The 19,860-nt window shown below is 52.1% G+C and overlaps 7 protein-coding genes across 7 annotated transcripts; 3 read left to right on the top strand and 4 right to left on the bottom strand.

Annotated features, from left to right (window-relative positions):
• Positions 1-1,974: 1,974 nt before the first annotated feature.
• On the top strand, positions 1,975-3,417 carry N0V96_003218 (uncharacterized protein; the record flags this gene model as incomplete). Its single annotated transcript, XM_065756774.1, has 2 exons — positions 1,975-1,983; positions 2,053-3,417. The coding sequence occupies 2 exons, from the start codon at positions 1,975-1,977 to the stop codon at positions 3,415-3,417; spliced, it is 1,374 nt and encodes a 457-aa protein (XP_065614541.1).
• A 1,166-nt stretch (positions 3,418-4,583) lies between these two features.
• On the top strand, positions 4,584-5,843 carry N0V96_003219 (uncharacterized protein; the record flags this gene model as incomplete). The annotated part of the gene is made up of 4 exons (XM_053190997.1): positions 4,584-4,691; positions 4,750-5,130; positions 5,188-5,392; positions 5,452-5,843. 4 exons carry the CDS (start codon positions 4,584-4,586, stop codon positions 5,841-5,843), a joined length of 1,086 nt encoding a protein of 361 aa, XP_053051422.1.
• A 548-nt stretch (positions 5,844-6,391) lies between these two features.
• N0V96_003220 (uncharacterized protein) lies at positions 6,392-7,808 on the bottom strand (the record flags this gene model as incomplete). Its single annotated transcript, XM_053190998.2, has 4 exons — positions 6,392-6,770; positions 6,834-7,107; positions 7,170-7,641; positions 7,701-7,808. The coding sequence occupies 4 exons, from the start codon at positions 7,806-7,808 to the stop codon at positions 6,392-6,394; spliced, it is 1,233 nt and encodes a 410-aa protein (XP_053051423.1).
• Positions 7,809-8,961: 1,153 nt separating this feature from the next.
• On the bottom strand, positions 8,962-10,777 carry N0V96_003221 (uncharacterized protein; the record flags this gene model as incomplete). Its single annotated transcript, XM_053190999.2, has 3 exons — positions 8,962-9,194; positions 9,257-10,479; positions 10,572-10,777. The coding sequence occupies 3 exons, from the start codon at positions 10,775-10,777 to the stop codon at positions 8,962-8,964; spliced, it is 1,662 nt and encodes a 553-aa protein (XP_053051424.1).
• A 1,307-nt stretch (positions 10,778-12,084) lies between these two features.
• Positions 12,085-14,078, bottom strand: N0V96_003222 (uncharacterized protein; the record flags this gene model as incomplete). The annotated part of the gene is made up of 3 exons (XM_053191000.2): positions 12,085-12,380; positions 12,517-13,997; positions 14,071-14,078. 3 exons carry the CDS (start codon positions 14,076-14,078, stop codon positions 12,085-12,087), a joined length of 1,785 nt encoding a protein of 594 aa, XP_053051425.2.
• Positions 14,079-14,964: 886 nt separating this feature from the next.
• Positions 14,965-17,086, top strand: N0V96_003223 (uncharacterized protein; the record flags this gene model as incomplete). Its single annotated transcript, XM_065756775.1, has 6 exons — positions 14,965-15,185; positions 15,476-15,578; positions 15,732-15,740; positions 15,836-16,091; positions 16,195-16,484; positions 16,526-17,086. 6 exons carry the CDS (start codon positions 14,965-14,967, stop codon positions 17,084-17,086), a joined length of 1,440 nt encoding a protein of 479 aa, XP_065614542.1.
• Positions 17,087-17,551: 465 nt separating this feature from the next.
• Positions 17,552-18,842, bottom strand: N0V96_003224 (uncharacterized protein; the record flags this gene model as incomplete). Its single annotated transcript, XM_053191002.1, has 6 exons — positions 17,552-17,662; positions 17,724-17,851; positions 17,912-17,964; positions 18,028-18,583; positions 18,664-18,743; positions 18,817-18,842. The coding sequence occupies 6 exons, from the start codon at positions 18,840-18,842 to the stop codon at positions 17,552-17,554; spliced, it is 954 nt and encodes a 317-aa protein (XP_053051427.1).
• Between the last annotated feature and the right edge of the window lie 1,018 nt (positions 18,843-19,860).

A 19,860-nucleotide genomic window follows, 5' to 3' on the forward strand; every position in this document is an offset into this window, starting at 1 on the left:
TTGTAATCCAACGCAGTCGTATATGGCATATTAAAGGAGCTGGCAGTGTCGGGTTGGAAGATTTGATCGTAGTCTAACTGTTCGCTCATGAACGATGTCTCACCCCAGCTACTGGGCTGGGTTGTGTTGAGGTCGAAGTGGCTCTCCGATCCTATGAAATCGGGAAATTGTAAAGAAGGAGGGAATCCCGAAAAGTTCGTGGCAGGTTCGGTTGGATTGAAAACGTCTCCACGACCAAAGGGATACTGTTGAGCGTCACTTTGGCTTCCTGGCCGTAGATCCAAGGTCGAGCGTCTACGAAACTCTGGCGATATGCTGTCAATGGAGTAATCTTGATCTGTCCCAATGTCTAAGCCGGACAGACTGTGATCTCCGTCATGGGGTTCCGGGTCAGGTGAAGGAACTTGTTGAGTTTGATGACGGTCTTTTCCCCCCGATGTCCGGCCCCGTCCAGACGGATTCGGGCAGGGCCGCTTTTCTACAACAGACCCGTCCGGGGCCTTCCAAGATCGCTTTCGTGTGTCTAGAACGCCGCAGCCTGGTCCCCCTGCTTCGAGATCTTTCTGGCGGTGACGGTCCATATGCCGCTCTGATTGTAAATGAATAAGAAGTCAGTGAGCTATTCATTTTCGAAGACTCGAGATTGAATTACAAACGGTAATAGTCGCCGACATATTTCTTCTTTGTTTCGTCTTTGAATCTACTTACTCAACAGATCAGGTCGCTTGAAGTGAGCATTGCATAAATCGCAGCTCAACCCGCCAGGCATGTGGTTGAGAGCATGACGTTGCATATGCTCAGCCCGAGTGAAGCGTCTGTTGCATCCCGGGTGCGTGCAAGAAAAGGTCTTGTCTTCGCCCATCAAGCCTTCTGAGCTCTCTGAGCGACGATGGTTCTCACCAGCACCAGCCATGGCGTAGGAGTCGTTCATAGTTTCACCGCCGAGTCGCAAATTACACCAATCCACTTCCGAGAAAAAGGCCTATGTCAGTCGACCCCTGGCGAACGAAGGAAACAAAATCTCGATAACTCAACCCTTAGGGACAGACTTGGAATGACTGGCAGAGTTGGCAGAGTGAAACTACGGTTCAGGTGTCTCGCTTGCCTCGATAGGAGCTCATAGATGGGGGAATGGGGATGGACATAGCATCCGAATGTGCCGTCCCACTTCTCCGCATTTCCTCCGGCTCTGAAGAGTAACGATACCCGGCTTCCTAAGCCGAGTAGAATGTCCATACTAGGAAGTATGATAAATCTCCGATTTGTTGATCGCACAACATCCCGGCACTAGGTCTCGGTGCGGCCCCTTCCCCACTCTCGAAGACTTCCGCCACTCCTGATAAGCATCCTCTCTACCCTCGCAATTCGTATCCGACGACACCAACATAAGGCCAAAGAGATAAGAGTGGGGTACAGGCGACTTCGGCGTGTTGGTATTATGCTACGACTGCGGGCGTATCTTATCTAGCTACTTCAGATATGCGACACATGTAGATACGAATCGAAGTTTACGTAGGACAATTGATGTTCGCGGAGTTGCATACCCGGAGAGGAGAGGCATCAATTACGACGATCACGTTGAGTGCACTGCATCAAGTAAAGCCGGGAATGGCCGTCAAATACGTTTCTAGACAGAGTGAATGGATGATGCGGCCATTCCACTCTTCGAGAACGCTGTAGCATGCATTTGTAAGAGCTTAGATAGTATCTAGCAGCCATACAGCTGGATTATTGTATACAAATTTGACAGTGCACCAACACCATCATCACCTAGTATAGCCAACATCAGATGACAGGAAGTTGCATAAGACCTATGAGAATATGCACTAGACAATTAGTGATCTTTGTCATAACAACATAGAACAGCATAAGATTCGCGCCCTCGAGAGTAGACTGGAGCCGTGCTACCATTCGCCAGCATCATGTCGCCTTCAACGTCGAGGAGCTATTTGATTCAAGAAAAGCAACAGCGCGATGCGAGTAGTAAGCTTCACGTGAGTATTCCATTTATCACGCTTGATAGAAATCGCCGAACTAATTCTCTCATGCTAGGTGATAATCGTGGGAGCGGGTCTAGGTGGCCTGGGCGCCGCCATCTCGACGCTGCTGGCTGGACACGATGTCACGGTTCTAGAAGCCGCCTCAAATATCGGCGAGGTCGGTGCGGGCATTCAAGTCCTCCCGAACGCCGCGCGTGTCCTATTCTCCTGGGGCTTGGAGGAGAAGCTGGAGAAGTACGCCACAAAGCCTCAGAAATGTAACTTCATCGGCTGGAAAGGCAACTTTCTCTCCGAAATGGATTATCACAAGTATGCGGCGGCGGCGGGAGATTTCCCCTTCTGGGACTTTCATCGTTCCGACCTGCATCGGTGCCTCCTTGAGCGCGCAGTAGAGCTCGGCGCGAAGCTCGAGACGAATGCAAAGGTCGACACTTTTACAATCTCGCCGGACGACACGACGGCCACGGTTTACCTCGTTGGCGGACGCAGCCTGACGTGCGACCTTCTCGTTGGCGCGGACGGCATCAACTCCAAGCTGAGAGAGGAGTTCCTATGCAAGCCTGATCCACCTCAGCTGACAGGGGACCTGGCTTATCGACTGCTTTTGAATACGGCCGACATGCTCAAGGACCCCGAATTGAGGCACTTTGTGGAGAACCCGCAAGTCAACTACTGGGTTGGACCGGATAAGCACGCGGTGAACTATGTTCTCAAGGGCGGTCAGCTCTTCAACATGGTGTTGCTGGTGCCGGACGACATGCCCGTCGACGGCGGCAACACCCTGCAGGGAAACATTGAGGAGATGCGGGGCCACTTTGCAGGCTGGGATCCCCGCATCGGCAAGATGCTCCAGATGTGCGACGAGGTCCTCAAATGGAGACTGTGCATCCGGCCAGGCCTTGAACCAACGTGGTCCCATCCGTCTGGCGCCTTCACGATGCTCGGGGACGCCGTGCACGCGACGCTGCCTTACCTGGCCAGCGGGGCAGGCATGGCGCTTGAGGACGGAGGGGTCCTGGGTCTCTGCCTTGCGCGACTGACCGACACTTCAGCCGCATCAAAGCGACAGGCCCTAAAGGTCTACGAGGACTGCCGACGGGAGCGGACGGAAAGGGTCGTCCGCCGCGGAACGTACAACCAGTGGATCTATCACCTCCACGACGGGCCAGAGCAGGTTGAGCGAGACGCGAAGTTCACAGAGTTTGAGGAAATGGACGCGAAGTGGCTGGGCGAGGATTCAGCTGTGTTGCCTGCATCCCAGAAGACAGGAGATGACCCCTTTCCGTGGAGGTATCACGGCGTAGGGAGGTGGTTGTTGACATACGACATGTGGAAGGACATCGAGTCGAAATGGCCTTCCGACTCGGCCGGCACATCGGCAAAAGGAGGAAACCCAACCCCTCGCGCAAGTTTGTAGAGCATAAGTTTATTGACCTGTAATAAAGAAAGTACAAACTGTGAACAATACGAGAGCCTTAAGCCGTTGTGGCCTGTTAATTCCCGGCTGGATCGAGCCCTTGTAGATTAGCTGCGATCCTAATTATGCAAAACGAGGAATAGTAAACAATAGTCGCAGAGCCTGCCTTACCGTTTCCCCTGCTCCTTTGTTTTTGGTTCGATAGCTTGGCGGCTAAGCTTTAACCAAGATGGAAAACCTCCGGCCGGGGGGGTCAAGGAAGCTAGACAGTTTTTGGCAATGTTATTAACCACATTGATCACCAGCAAACTTGCGAGAACGTCAAAACGGTGTCGCCCTGCGTGAAGGCGTCCAGGTAATGGCAGTCCCGGGGATGTGGTTCGTTACCAAGGATACAAACAACTCAACCCAGCCAGCTGGGCCAGCTGAAGCAGCTGAGCGTTATATTGGCTCTAGCACAGTGGAGAAAGATGCCGTATTTCGTCCAATAATGGCTTAAGATGTCTTGAATTGGGAGAGATTAAGCAACACCGACCCCGTCTTACCGTTCCCAGGCCGCGTTTCCCATCCCATGTCCATGTCTGAGGGGTAATATCCTAGGAGCCCTCGAGGACTTCAACACCACCAGAATGGAAGAGCCGCGTACCAAAATAAGGTCGACTAAGGAGGAAGCTAAGAGGAAAAGGGGTACGAAATCCGGAGGGCTGGTAAGCGCGCCGCCTAGCGAGCCGGCGCCTGAAACCAACTAACATAGGTCGGCGCACGGTGCCTGGCAGTCCTGTCCCAGAGGAAACTAAGGAAAATCAACATGCGCGTGGCACTCACGATGGTACGAGAAAGCTGAACGACAGCTCGCCTAATCAGGGCTTGGTCAAGCATTCTGGCATGGAGTAGTCGACAAGGAGTCCAGAACCATGGGCACGCCCACGTGGAGGCTTGCCCACGAGGCAGATTCACGGCGGCCGCTTGTTGACATTTTGCTGAATCGTGAGCTGAAGCATCCCGAATACATAAGTCTGCGATCTTCCTCACCATCTCCCGATTCAGATCTTCTCCTCCATCCTCATCATCTCAGAAGCTCCCGAACATCCTCAGCTTCCTCAACCGGGTCATCAATACTCTCTACAGTCTCGCCACGTGCTCTAGATACCTGCCACAACTTCAAGATGCGTTCCGCTATCCTCGTCGCCGCCATCTCTGGCCTTGCTGCCGCCGGCCCCGTCGCTCCCCGTGACACTACGGCCCAGAACGGTATTGATCTGAGTGCTTTCGACGTGAGTCCACACTGCCGGTAAAGCTTCTTTTCTCGCTTCAAGCTGACCCCCAATACAGGCTGAGCCTGCTCCTACCAAGGTTGGCCCCGCCGTCGGAGCCACCGTCGAGACTCCCACCTACGACCCGGCGGTTGCTAAGGCTGAAGCCTCAAAGGATGCCGCGGCGAACCCCATTGCCGTCTCCAACTCCACCCTTACTGCCCGTACGGTTACCCCCGCCGGCTGCGGAGCCAAGCAGCCCGATGGCTATGGACCCGTGTCCAGCCCTGACACGTACGACACCTTCATGAACGACCCCCAGTTCTCTACCATTGCCACCAACGCCCAGGTGCCGGCTGGCTACAGTCTGTCGTTCTCCAACAAGCAGGGCGCAACGGAATGCACTTCCTACATGGGTCTCTACACCATGAAGACCTTTGACACCATCAAGTGCCAGCAGGTAAGGATAACTTTACCCAACCACAATTCGATGGAAACAACATCTAACAGTGAATAGTACTGCGATGCCGCTCCTTCGTGCTACGGCATCAACGTCTACATGGAGAGAGACCCCAAGTGGGACCCCACCGATGCGTGCCCCAACCCTGATAGCATCACCAACTACAAGTGTACCCTCTGGGGTTCTCCCGTCACCGCGCAGACCGCCACCAACGTTGGACAGTGGAGAAACCAGTTCCACGTCGGTGTAACCGGATCGAACGGTATGCACTTCTAACGTCCCCGATGCCAACAATTAAGATGACTAACTGACTCCAAAAAGGGTACTCAAAGGATGCGCCTCCTCCTTCTTACGCTGACTTCACCGGCCCCGTTGCCTTCGGCGGCGCCACCCAGGCCCCGAAGTCGTACATGGGATCCAAGTACTACCCCGGTATCTACAACCCCGAGCAGTGCGCCGCCGCCTGCAAGGCCAACACCAAGTACGACCACGACCACCCCAGAGCCGACGGCACCTACGATGCCTGCAACTTCTTCAACGCCTACGTCCTCAGCAAGAACAATGTTCCCCAGGGAACCTACTGCTCCCTGTACACCCAGTCTTGGGACAAGTCCTACAGCACTAACGTCGGACAGTGGAGAGGCAGCGACTACTACTCCGTCTCCTCCAGCTACGGATACACCCTTACTGTCCAGGACGCTGGAAAGATCTAAAGTATTAGGCATTTTGATGAGTGTACTTTACACTTGTCGAATGTCGGTTCACTTTTGACAATTCCAATGCTTATGAGACCATTGAAAACTTTGACAGGTCTGGTGTGGCGATGCATAGATTGATCACAGACCGATACGACTTAAAGAATAATGAGGCGGAATGAAGAATGCATTACATACCTAGTCTATAATTAGTAACGGTAGTAAATATTGATGATAATTGCAAATTAATGATTTCTCAATCTAAAACCGGGTTGCCTCTCTTCGTTGCAAGCTCTTGACACGGGCATTGGTGCTGTGAATGATCAATTTACTCAACAAAGTTGACAGAAAAGATATAGCCTAGAACAACCAATCTAAAACCAGGTGGCATGACTGTTGACTGCTTCCATATTCCACAAACCTAATCCTAATGCTCCTCGGGTCTCTCGTCCCATTCCAAAGTCAAGGCACCTTTCTCATTTGTTTTAATGCTGATATTCAGATCGCATATGCAGCCGCGAACAACGTTCTTTGAGTAAGTAAGTATAAGGTAGGTTCTAATAGATCTAAGCACTCGCTGTAACCTCTGCGTTATCAACCTTGTAAAACTCATAGTCATTGTATCCCTTTTCCGGAGGCTCCGCTCCGTAGAAAGTCGTCCTGTCATACGGGTTCAACTCCCACCCGTTCTTCAACCGCTCCACGAGGTCAGGGTTCGCAATGAAATACCTGCCAAACACAATCGCATCTGCCTCGCCGCTCTTCAACTTCGTAACAGCATTGTCGCGGTTGAAGTTGCCAGCGGCAAAGAAATGGATACCCGCAGGCTTGAGAATGTCCCTGAACTGTGTCAAGTTGTTCGTCTGTGTCGCCTCGGGCTTTGTTCCAGACAACGAGGCAAGCTTCTGTTCCTCATCGAGGACTTCATCAAAGCGAGGCTCGATCCTAGATCAGGAGATTAGCAGTAGTTCGCGTTTGAAGGAGTTACTAAAAGACAGATAGTCTTACATGTGTACATAAGCGGGTTTCTCAGTCTCTGGCATCTCTGCAATCTTTTGACTAATGAATGACCAGTGCTTGTTGGGGTTGCTGTCCCTTGTGCCTTGGAAGTAGTTGTACGGCGAAAGGCGGACACCGACCTTCTCGGGACCAATGGCGGCACTGACGGCCGACAAGACTTCGAAAAGGAATCTTGAGCGGTTCTCTATCGATCCACCGTACTCATCTGTGCGAGTGTTGATGTTATCGTGGAGGAATTGCTCAAGGAGGTAACCATTAGCCCCTGTTCTCATATTAGCTTACTTCAATCTTCTTGAGTCTCGAAGCGCGCAAGGTCCATCTTACCATGAATTTCTACGCCATCAAATCCAGCAACCTCGACCGCGCGCTTCGAAGCCGCAGCCCACTCCGCAGTCAGGTCATGGATTTCCTCCACAGTCATGGGCCTGGGAGGACCATCCTTACACGCGTTACCATCAAGGTAGTTCCCATCCATAGGCTGGGACCCTGAGGAAATGGGCGTTTCGCCTCCACGCATTCCGGCGGAAGAGGCTCTACCAGTGTGCCAGAGCTGAACAAAGATGAACCCGCCCTTGGCATGCACAGCATCAGTTACCTTGCGCCAGCCTTGCAGCTGAGAGTCGGTGAAGACGCCGGCGACGCCGGGGTAGGCGCTGGCGTTGAGGCAAATGTCGGTGGCCTCGGTGATTTGGAGACCTCCGGTACTGGCTCGCTCGCCGTAGTACTTTGCTACACGGACGCCTGGGACATGAACGCCGCGAGACTCGAACTCACTTCTCATGCGAGTTGTGGGTGCCTATTAGGTATGTTAGCATCTGATTTCATGTCATGTTTTGGTTAACCTATTGAACTTACTTGCACGATGCGGTGCTTGAGGCTGATGCCACCCAACTTCAGGGGGGTGAATAGCACCGTGTCCTTGAGAGCGGCAAATGCCGGGGGAGGAGTGGTTGCTTTGGGCATGGTGTGAAGCTATTCAGGAAAATTGGTCAAGACCTAGTATCGGATTGGGGTCTTGATAGGAAGGGGGTATGCTGAGGTGTGTTGAGCACTAAGAAGCACATTCAGCGTCGTTGAATGTGGCAGGTTTTGAACATGTCATCTGAAGCCCGGAACCACAATTGCAAAGCAACTATTCCGTGACCTCTAGAGTACATTCTGGCGTATTAGTCGTGATCGTCATGGTAATGCATCGTCGCGAGCACCTCAAGATGCCCCCATTCCCGTGCAAGAGTGGAGAGTGGGGAGTCTTTATTGGGTTGGGTTGGGGTGAATGAGATGGATATCTCGGAAGTGGGGGTGCACTTACACTGGCGGCCAGTCGGTGAGATTAACTTGCCGTATCTATCCGTATCTGTATGGCATTTGAAAGAGCATAGCCATCAGTCCACTTCTAATCATTGGTGGTGTTATCCCCCCAGTGTGTTACATTCGGCAACCCATGGTCTAGTGCAGTCTAGACACGGGGAACTCGGGAGACAGCACCTTTACCCCCACATGTTCGCAGATAGACATGGGGAAAGCTGTCGTGGGGCCAATATCTCATAGGAACAAGGGGGACGATGACAAACATCTTCAAGTCATCGCTTTGGTAGCAGATTGCTATGAATTAGGTTCAGGAAGAGCAACTTTGATGAGTGAACACCAACTACTGGGCTGATATTGATAAGCAATTCAGGCATGGCGGTCTAAACTTTCATGATGACCGTTTTCCAGGTGGCGAGTTCTCGCCCAAGAAATGTACTATGCTTTCGCCTGACACAATTCCATCAACTCTTCCAACTCTTAGAGACCAAGATTACTTTGAGAACTCGGTGTGCATACAGGAACAAGGTATAATCTACATCGTAGTTGTAAAATCTCAACTTCCCAAGGTCCTACATGAAATGTGTACCTTAGACCCAAGCCAAAGGTTCCCTGACGCCTGGGCTTCAAGCAATGCATGAGCACTTAGGCATATCGGCGTAGCATCATCAGAGTTCTAGGCAAATTCACATACTGCATCGCTTTTGAATACGGATCCAGCGAGGAAATTGAGGTTCTCATTATCTTGCAGCTTTGCATCAAGGCCTTTAGCCAGGGGCCAAGTTCGACATTTGCAACTTGGACGCAATATCTAGAGAGAAGCGTGCCCATGAGTCTCATAAGGCAATCCGATGCAAAACAAGCCCACCACAATCCACAAAGCAGCACTAGCATAGATCGGCACAACAGTGTATCCCGCATACGTTGACACAAACGAAGCCGCAAGGCCACCGACGCGAAGAAGAGTGGCGGCAATGCCAGTGCCTGTTCCGCGAACTGGGCCAGGGAAAGACTCGGGCGTGAAGGCATACATGACGGCGTACTCTGCAAATATTGGTTAGAAATTGCACTTATAGCCTCAGCAAATGACTTGAGGACCGGCTTACCAAAGTTTCCAAGAATTCCGGTTGCGCATTGGAACCCGATGTCCGCCGCTTCCGTGCCCACGGCGGTGTAAGCGAACAGGAAAACTCCAGTCAAGACCGCAGATGCAGCCATCATCCAGCGGCGGCCAAAGCGTGTTTCAACACAGAAGCCAGCCGCGATCGGTCCAAGAACACCGGCCGCGGAGACGATGCAGTAAATCATGTAGGTGTGGTTCAGCGAGGTGTTGGCAGAGTAGGTAGACTTGGTCGCGAGGTACGACGGGATGAAGGCGAAATAGAGCGGGTACGCCACACCGACGGTCAGCCAGATGAGGAATGTGACGGACGTGTGCTGCGCCATCTTGCGCCCGGCAAACAATTTCTTGTAGTTGTCGGCGTTGTAGTCCCTGAAGCTTTCCTTGAGGATCTCCATGTGGGATAGCTTCGAGCCTCGGGGCGCCATGTCGGGGTCGACCGCCGCAGCGGCAGGGGCAATGCTACCCGCGTCTGACTCTGGAAAACCGGCGCACTGCCTGTCAATGGCTTGCAGCATTTCAAGGGTAAGGGTTTCCGGTCGCTTGTTGTAGCGCGCGATATAATTCACTGCATCAACGGCCTCGGCATCGCGACCCTTGGAGATGAGGAATTTGGGTGATTCGGGGATCTTGAAGGCCACGATGCGGATCAGACCAAAGGCGATGGCGATACCACCGAGCGTGATCATGAGGTAGCGCCAGCCCATGTTATCTTGCATACGACAGGGAGCCTCCGTCGAGTCGCAGGCAAAATTGGCCAAAAAGACCCATGCCAGGAGCGACACAATAACCTGTCCCAAATTCCACCATCCAGACAAGCTGACGAGCAGCCACTGATGGGTCTGAGGAACAAACTCCAGAAACACGACGCTGTCAACGGGGACGTTACCGCCCGCCGCCGTGCCAATAATAGCCCAGAGAACGCAAAACCCCGTAAAGTTTTGGACGCCGGCCACGGCGCATGCAAAGACGCCGCCGTAGAGGATTGTGGCGTTGAAGGCGGGTTTGCGACCGATGAGATCGGCAGTGGTGCCCCAAAAGGAGGCGCCGACGATCAGTCCGACGTAATACGCTACGGAGCTGAAGCTCAATTTCGCAATGTCGGTGAACTCGTTGCCGATCGGGGGCCGGATTGCCGTGATTCCCTGGGACCAGAAGTTGTCGACGATCCAGCCGAAGCCATTGACGACGAAGAGGATCCATTGGAACCTGAGAAGAGGGAGAATGATGGTCAGTTCTTTTGTCCAATTTGCGCCAGTAGTATGAGGCTTGGAAGCGAAGGGGAGGATTTTCGAACGTACTTTCCCATACCAATTTCGCCCAAGTGCTTCGCGATAAGCTCCGACTTGAGCCGGTAGTTCTCATTCACAGCGCCCGTGTAGAAATCCCGGAGGACTGAGTCGCCGACGGAACTTGCGTCTCCCTGGATGACGGAGCCGGAGGCCGTCTGCCTCAAACCCGACTCCGTCGCATCCTTTGTGACACTCTTCTCACTCGGAGCAGACATGATGGAAACGATGTGGTCGATCGCAAGGGGAGAGACCAAGAGAAAGAGAAGGAATACGACAAACGACTTGAAACCTGAGTCCTTTTCTTTCACGAACAAAAGACGAAGAAAACCTGGGACCTGACTTCTTTCAAACCCTGAAGTGAGTCGAGCCTTGTAGGGCGCCTAGTCCCTCAGCTTTATTCAATCCAGGAACACCAAGGGACGAGCTGTCTACCTGACATGAGAGGGCCAGTCTTGCAAGGTACCGGCAGCCAAGGTCGCAAGGTCGAATGGATATCAGCCAACACGTTGTACTTGCTCACACTCCACAGCTGGCATAACGAGTGTCCCCGTACATGTAGCGCCAGGGGTATCTTTCTCTGGGGGTGAAGAGCAAATCAAGGGTCCTGATTTCCCACCGGGGAGAAACTGTCTCTCACCTCAGCCTCAAAATGGGGATATGGAGATGATTGCCGTGCTATCACTCGTCCTCGGCCGGTATGGAGTATGGGTATCTATCTAAAGGTGCAGCAAGGGCGTGGGCTCTCTATCTTTGCCCTTTCACCCGTCACCGACGGTGTGTGTATCGCCCCAATCCGAAGAGCTCTATTCGTCTATTTCCTTAAGGGACGAGAGAGAGAGACTTCTACCAGGGATTTATCCCAGAGATTACGGGTCCCCACCCCCACTTTGGCATGCACGGCCTGTTCCAAACCTGACATTGACTCCATTCAGGCTAGGATGTCTGACATAGCGCTCTGCCAATCAAGACTACCACGCACCGCGTCAAGCCCGCGTTTAGAGTTCAGAAAACAAGGAAAAACGATTCGACAAACCCTCCCGCACTGCATAGCGTGCGAGTGATGATTTCATAGATGCGGGTTGGCTGTGGCCCGGGGACGGGCACGCAATTCTAAAGAAACCCATATTAAAATGTCTGCAGAGGAAATCTCTGCAACTTCGAGGGACTAATGACATAAGAGAAAACAACATGGGACTTTGTCAATTGCGTCTATTTCATTTTGAGGCCAGAATCAACCATGTACTTCCTAGTAATAGCCGCAAAGACGATTCGTGCTTGTTGAGCTAACATAACAGTCTACAAGGATCTAAGGCATTATCTCGCCTAACTCCCATGTAACTCACTATCAATCTGATATTTTAAAGTACATACGTCACACATGTGCGCCCAGTCCTTTCAACGGAGTAATTCACTCAGATCGGCCGGTCTCACTGTAGGACCAACTGATGCTACATGTACATACGCGCTGCTTCTCGTTTGACCACACCGCTCTGCTCTGGAGTCGCACCGCATGAAGCGCGAATTAATACGTGTCAGGCGCTTGTAAGAAACCGCCAAAGTAGTCATCCAGCCATTGCGCCGCCATCCCACCGGTGCCGCTTTCGCTTGCCTGCCAGCGGCCGATGGTACCCACGTAGCCGTCCGGTCGGACGACGATGAGGGAAGCTTCGTCCGTTCCGAGACCGCCAAGCCACTTGTCTGTACATGAGCGTCCTTGGGTATCCAAAGGTGCTACGTCGTCGAGATAAACGGTCCAGGCACTCTGTGAGAATATCGGAGGAAGCGAGGAGATTTCGAAATCGTTCTTGTCGGTAGATGCTAGGAACAAAGGGTCAGCAACGACACACACACAGACTCATGCAGTTCTCTCATTGGCCAAGGAAAAGGCTCGGAGCCTCCTCCGACGTGGAGAACTGGTGAAAGGACAGGATAAGATGAAGGGAGATCGACTTACTGATGAGCGCAAATGTGCACAATTGACTGATGGATGTGTATCTCTCAGGGCGCATATGAATGTCGTCCACCCGGCTGGCCCGTGGCTTCGACTTGTACGACTGCGCCGCTGCGGCGGATAATCTCGACACCAATGAAGACGCAGATGCTACGTCGCTGCTGAAGTCACGGAGAAAAGAGACGCCCGCAGCGCTAGAGACGTCGTTCAAGACTGCGTAGATACGGAACTGGCCCAGGACCGGAACATCAAGCTGTACATCGATAGGGCAAGCATCAATATAACGGGTAGCCTTTGCAGGCGGGAGATTGCATCCCGGCTTCGCAGAGCCTTTGACGCATTCATCCCGACCCCGGTTGAGCTCGTTCTCGCCATACTCGACCCCGACGCCCGAAATAAAGCGCGTGTTCGTCTTGAAGTTCTGCGCTAGTCGCTTCGCGTCTCCACGAGCAATCTCGTTGGCGTGCTCAAAGTCAAAGTTGATGAGATCGTGCGCAATCTTCTTGCGCTCCTGCTCGTACGTCGCAAGCAACACGTCGCCCTTGGCGAGCCCGCGCAGCGCGAGGTTTAGCTTCCACCCGAGGTTCCAGGTGTCGTGGATGCTCGTGTTCATACCCTGCGCCGCCTTGGGACTGTGCGTGTGACTGGCGTCGCCGGCGATGAAGGCGCGCTGGGCTGGGTCGGAGAAGCGGGCAGCCACGCGCTGGGCGACTTGGTAGTTGCCGAACCATTCCACGGAGCGCCATTTGACGCTGTAAGGTGAGAGAATGAGGCGGGCTTGCTCCATTACGTATTCTTCTCCCAGGTCTTTTGAGGATGTTGAGGCCTTCATCTCGATGTAGAAGCGCGTCATATTGCGCTCGCGGGGGATGATGAGGATGGAGCCGTACCTCTCAGAGAAGACTACTGTTTTGCTCCAGAGGTCAGGGAAGTCCGTCTCTAGTTCGCCATCGAGGACGCCCCATACTGAAGCGTGCGGTGAACCTTGGGCAAATGTGTCGGGGATGCTCTTTCGAACGAGAGACCGCGCGCCGTCACATCCTATCAGGAACTCTGAGTTGATTGATGTCTTTCCTTCCCCTTGACGGTCACATTCGATGCTCAGGGAGCCATCGTCCAAGGTGCTGTAAGTCTGGAAGCTGTGGCTACGCTTCACTTCCACGCCGCTCTTGCGGAGGTCATCAATGAAGACACCTTCAATCATGCCTTGGTGGCACAGCAAGATGTACGGTTGCAAAAGATCCACGACAGACGGAGGGTAATGAATCGAGCGACTTAACCGGTGCAGGTCAGAATCACTCGAGCTCTGCCACATGCAAATGTCGTGGACTTTGACACCAGTGCGGAAAAGCTCGTCGCCGAGACGCAGCATCTGCAGCGTCTCAATCGACTTTGGCTGAATCCCATCGGCGCGGCCTACTGTAGTCTGATCTGGCCTTTCGTCAATGACTTGGACCTTTTGGCCGAATCTTGCCAAGAGAGATCTGCGTTGGCATGTTAGCACGGGGGAGCTGGCCGAGTGTGCGGGGCGGATATCGGAGAGAGTGGGGCACAAACCCAAGCATTAAGCCGGCTGGCCCGGCTCCGACGACGCATACATCGGATTTGGTTGACTGTCCATTGTGGTGCGAACCATTTGTGTAACCGTTGGTCTGTGAGCTTACAGGAGTTGATGAGCTTGTTGTCATGTTTGCTGTGCTTTTCGACTCGAAGTCGTTGTGTAATGGAAGGGTCTATGCAAATCTTTAATGAACAGGACGTTTTCTCGTGTTGATGTGGATGGAGTGTGTTTGACAATCCTACTGCCTTCGTAGTAATCTGCTTGGAATGAGTAGTACTGTATAGAAGTATTCAATTTCGCCTTGTCCTCTTCTCAGAAATCGCATCGTCTCATTATCCGGGATGGTTCGATATTCAGCCGATGTCGATGCAAATTAACATGCCCCATCATTGACGACAGAAGTAGCTGGTCCTTTCCTAACTGCTAACAGACGAACAAGCCTCGCACCATTGACTTCAGTGCCACCCACTCTCCTGACTTTGGCCTCATGTTCCCTATCGGAACCCCTCTCGATCCCCCACTTACGAACGTGTGTGTTCGCCGCACAAGCCAAGTCGCGGGGTCGGTGGAGGAATCCGCGGGGAAACATGCCAAAGAAATCACGGGCAATCCAAAGTGCGAAGCTCCACTGATAAGCCAAAGTGACCGATGGAGACGTCCCGAGCAATGGCGGAGTCGGATGACGATTCCGCCAATCAAGTGGCTTCTGCTCCGAAGATCGGCATCCCGAACATCGTCGGCAAGCCGGGCCCGCTTCGGTTTAGCGTTTGGCACTATCGTGACAACAGATTTGCGGTGATTGTGTGACTCGGCCAGAAATTGAAGATACTGAGAGACAGACTGCGAAGCGACAAAAGGTTGTTTGACAAGTTTGAAACGAGACACAAACAATGACGCAAATCACGATCCATGAGCCGGCACAAGCTTGGCAAGATGTCGTATCTAAGAAGAGGCAGCTCCAAGCTGAAGCTATCTCAGCATCCATTGGAGGCTCGACAGGTGGTCCGAAAGAGCTTGAGATTACGACTATAGCCGAAGCCTCCCAACTGGTCTCAAAAATCTCGCGTGGTGAGGTGACGAGCGAAGACATCGTGAAGGCATACATTCGGAAGTATGTGGATGACCAATCATTACCTGCTGGCAACTGCAGAGCCTCTCTCTTTCCCCTGTGTCTCACGTAGATTGATACTGATGATTCTTTAATATCAACAGGGCTTCTCAGGTGCACAACGAGGTATGATCCTAATCAGAAAGTAACGAACTCTTGGCTAACTCAATCATGTCTTGAAAGACGAACTGGTACGTTTCGAAACATTGAACCTAGACGGAACTCTTGCTCTGACACATGAGACACGCCTTGCTGCTCAACATTTTGCTAATATCTATTCCACGTTAATATAGTTTGACGGAAATCGTGTTTGATGATGCCCTCAAACGGGCTAAGGAATTGGATGCCTACTTCACCGAGCACGGAAAGACCATTGGGCCCTTGCATGGTGTGCCAGTCACTCTCAAAGACCAATTCAATGTCAAAGGATATGACACAACTCTGGGCTACGTTGGGCGGTCCTTCAAACCTGCTGTAGACGATGCAGTTGTCGTAAAGATGCTTCAATCTCTGGGCGCTGTCGTCATTGCTAAAACAAATCTGCCACAGAGTATCATGGTAAGTAATCGGACGTGTATTTCCTCTCCCTTTTAGGCTCTGCGACTGCGATTGTCTCTGCTTTGGTCAGATGTAGGAAGCTTATATCATAACAGTGGTGTGAGACCGACAACCCTCTTTGGGGCCTGACCACAACCCCCGGGAGCAAGGATTATACTCCGGGCGGATCAACCGGCGGCGAGGCAGCCTTGCTTGCTTCCGATGCAACTATGCTGGGTTGGGGGACTGATATTGGAGGGAGCATTCGTATTCCGTCCCACATGATGGGAACGTACGGCTTCAAGCCAAGTGTGAGTTTCATCAATGGCAATCTCGGAACTGGCTTGTCTCCAGTCTTCGCGCGAGAAATGAGTGAGTAATTAGTATCACTAACATCCTATTCAGAGCGGACGCCTACCCTATCGCGGAGTCCCAGTATCAACCGAAGGGCAGGAACATGTGCCTTCGTCAATAGGACCCATGGCTCGCAGCCTGTCTACAATCCGCCTCGCCATGGAGCAGCTAATCAACGCTAAGCCCTGGGAGCTGGACGCTCGCTGTGCACCGGTTCCATGGAGAGACGAATTGTATCAGGAGACGTCTTCTGGGCCTTTGACTATTGGGGTCCTCTACGATGACAATGTTGTTCGGCCCCACCCGCCATTGACGCGGGTTCTCCGTTCTGCGGTAGAGCGCCTGCAAGCAGCGGGCCACGAGGTCTTGGAATGGAATGCAAACTTGCACGAAGACTGCATCAGAATAATGGTTAGTGAACCTTAGTCTGTGTTTGAGCGAAAGTGACTGAGCGTCGTTACAAGGACCTTTTCTACACGGTTGACGGCGGCGAAGATATTCGCAAAGACGTCTTGGCTGGTGGAGAGCCCTTCATCCCTCACGTCGAGAAGCTACTCAACCGCGGAAAGCCAATTTCGGTGTACGACTACTGGCAACTAAACAGACGCAAATGGGAGTTGCAGCAAGCATACCTAGAAAAGTGGCAATCCATCCGCTCGCCCAAGACTGGTCGCATGGTTGATATCCTACTGCTGCCACCTATGCCTCATACATCTGTGCCGCATGGAGGTTGTAGATGGGTGGGATACACCAAGGTTTGGAATTTCCTCGATTACCCTGCCTTGGTCATTCCTGGAGGCCAAGTGAGTGAGGAAGACCTCAATCAGCCGTGGGCAGAGGAAGTAAGGGGAGTTGAGGACGAGTGGAATAGGAAGTTGTGGGAGGATAACAAGGAGACCATGGCATCTCTTGCTTTGCCTGTGGGACTTCAGATTGTTGGTCGCAAGCTGGAGGAGGAAATGGTGCTTGCCGCCGGGAAGATCATTGATGACATCCTCAAGGTTGAGAGCTAGACTTCGTGTGACATTCAAGTAGAATATTTAACCATGGATGTGCTTTGAAATCTCTTGCCTGTTTGAGTTGACCCACACCCGACGGAGAGACTGACTGAGAGCTCACTGTGAACATGTTCTAGACTCATGCAGATTACATATACTAAGTACCTACCTAAAGTACCTTACCTAAGAGGTATCACCGTGGGCAACGATCGGTCATACGTGGGCGTCATATCACGCGCCTTCACAACTTCAGCTGAGTCTCTTCTGCGCCATGAAGAGCTGCCCACTAGGTAGCTAGGTCATATGATGAGTCAAGAATCCAATCAGTGGTCGAATTAGTGCGCTGGCACAAGAAAAGTGGACTCGATGCTTCCAAACATAGGTCAATAGGAATTTTGTCACATAAAGCATCATCTTTGAAGAAGCCGTTTGGTAATGGTTTGATCATTGAAAACCTGGTGCTCATAAGGCTACGTATATCTATGATTGTGTCTTCTTCCATTCCTCGTACTTCTTCATAACCTCTTCCTGGCTGGCAGGCATCAAACCGCCCTCAGGCGCAGGGTTCTTGGACTTGAAATAGTCACTCATCTGTCAACACATTAGCATCAGCACACCCTCACATTCCATAAAGAGTGGGGGTGGGACTTACCTCTCCCATGGTAACCCACTCAACACCTTCGTGCTTGTTGATGTGCTCGATGATCCGCTCGTGCATGAGTAGCACGTGAGGCCGACCCGAAACATCGGGATGGATGGTCATTGGAAAGATGAACTCATCTTTGAGCATGGATTAGTCCACGGAGCCTTATTCGTCGACTAAAGGGTCCCTCAACTTACCATATTCTCGGTAAAAGTAGTCGAAGTGGTCTCGCCAGATGTCTTCAACATCCCTGTTGAAAGACACAATCAGCCCGCGCCCTTATCATCCATATGAATTCAACTCAAAGACTTACCTCGGGTTCACCCAACCGTGTGAGTTTGCAGAGTTCTTCATAAACATCATCGGTGGCAGGTCATCAATGTACCAAGATCCGGGAATCTCGACCAACCCCGTCTCCTTGCCCTTTACCAAAGGCTTCATCCATTCCTCTGCCTTTTTAGTATAATCGATCTTGGTCCAGCTGTCACCAGTCCTCAACCAATATGCTTGGCAGTCGTGGTGCGACATGGAGTGATCATACTCGATACCGTAGCTCAGCATCAGCTCAGTACCTTCTTCGCTCGTCTCCCACCATGGGGCTACGCTGCCCTTGGGCGGCTTGCCGCAGAACTCTGTCAGCATCTTCCACGTCTTGTCCAGGACATCGCGCTGCTGCTCTAGCGTCATGTCGACAGGGTTCTCGTGGCTGTATCCGTGCAGGCCGATCTCGTGGCCTGCATCCCGCACCATGGCGCATTCTTCTGGGAACGTTTCCAAGGAATGACCGGGGATGAACCAAGACGCTTTGATGTTGTACTTTTCAAACAGCTTCAAGAGTCGACGTGTGCCAATGGTTCCAGCCCATAGACCTGTTCATACGCCATGAGGTCAGCGATGTAAGCTACGCAGGGTTGTGAGACAGCAAATACCCTCCACGAGTACAACTAACCTCGACTGATGTCACTAGTACTGTCTTCACCACCATATGACCCGAGCCAGCCGGCAACGGCGTCGATATCCACACCATAGCTACGGTAACGGCCAGTTTAGCACGCATGCATATATGACAGCACCACCGTGTCTTGTGCGAGGAGCCACTTACCAGACGAGAACCTTCTTCTTTCCCATTGTGAAGTACCTTACTGATAACAGAGATTGTCTTGATGTATGAATGAATAAATGGGAGTGGTGAATTTCTCTCTGTGTATCACCGAAACACTCTGTGCTTGAAGGTAGACTTTATGCTGAGAGCTGCTTCAGTCAGTATTACTCTAGACATCCTATGAAGCACCACCTGTCATTGCCTTGATATCCAGACCAAGTCGGAGGCACCAAAGCCCAAGCTCGTGGAAGCTTCCCCGCTGGCAGAAAACGTCTCCACAATAACTTGCCAGTTCCCCGTCGATTCAACTGCGCTTAGGCTTATCGATGCGACATGGTCTAAATCTCCCCATTCTTGATGTCCAATGTATGTACTGCACCTTCTAGACGTACAGATACGTCCACGAGTCGATCCTCTAATTGGACTTTTCCCCGGGTTTCATTGCTTTGGCATCGATGGCTGTTGGTAATTCCACTTCTGCAGTATCGTTGTCCTACTGATCGACCCCGCCCCCACCTCCACCCTTGTGTTCCCCATTTTCCACTTTTGAATGCTCCCATTCCTCAGATCCAAGCAACTTTCCGTCTCTCATAGCAAAGATAAGGAAGAGATGGCTAACCGCTTCAGATAACTCCGCGTGCTCTAGAAAGGCGACTAACGGACCTCGAGATTGAGAGCATGATTGGCGCATGGAGAGTGAACGTTGGCATTGTTTCAATGCATCAACTTTTGGAGCGTGGGATGGGGTCTGGCCGCAACCTACGTACCTGCGCCGATGCTAGGCGCTAGAATGGGGGTTGAATTCGCGATCGGGTTGGACACTCGGCAAGCTATTAGCAGTGTAGTGACAGTTGTGGAACGGGAACAACCGCCGTCTTAAGTAATTCGCTGATAGTGTCACCAGAACGGCACTGAAGCCATGACTACTCCAAGCTCGTTGCAAGTTTAGTTGTGAATACCCATACGCAATCTCATCTCCCGCACGCTGAGACCATATCTCATCTTTGGAAACATTATTGACATCCGTACGGACTCCCAGTCTTC

The sequence above is a fragment of the Colletotrichum fioriniae genome (assembly GCF_027942845.1).
Source record: "Colletotrichum fioriniae strain IMI 355084 chromosome Unknown scaffold_3, whole genome shotgun sequence".
Classification (NCBI taxonomy): domain Eukaryota; kingdom Fungi; phylum Ascomycota; class Sordariomycetes; order Glomerellales; family Glomerellaceae; genus Colletotrichum; species Colletotrichum fioriniae.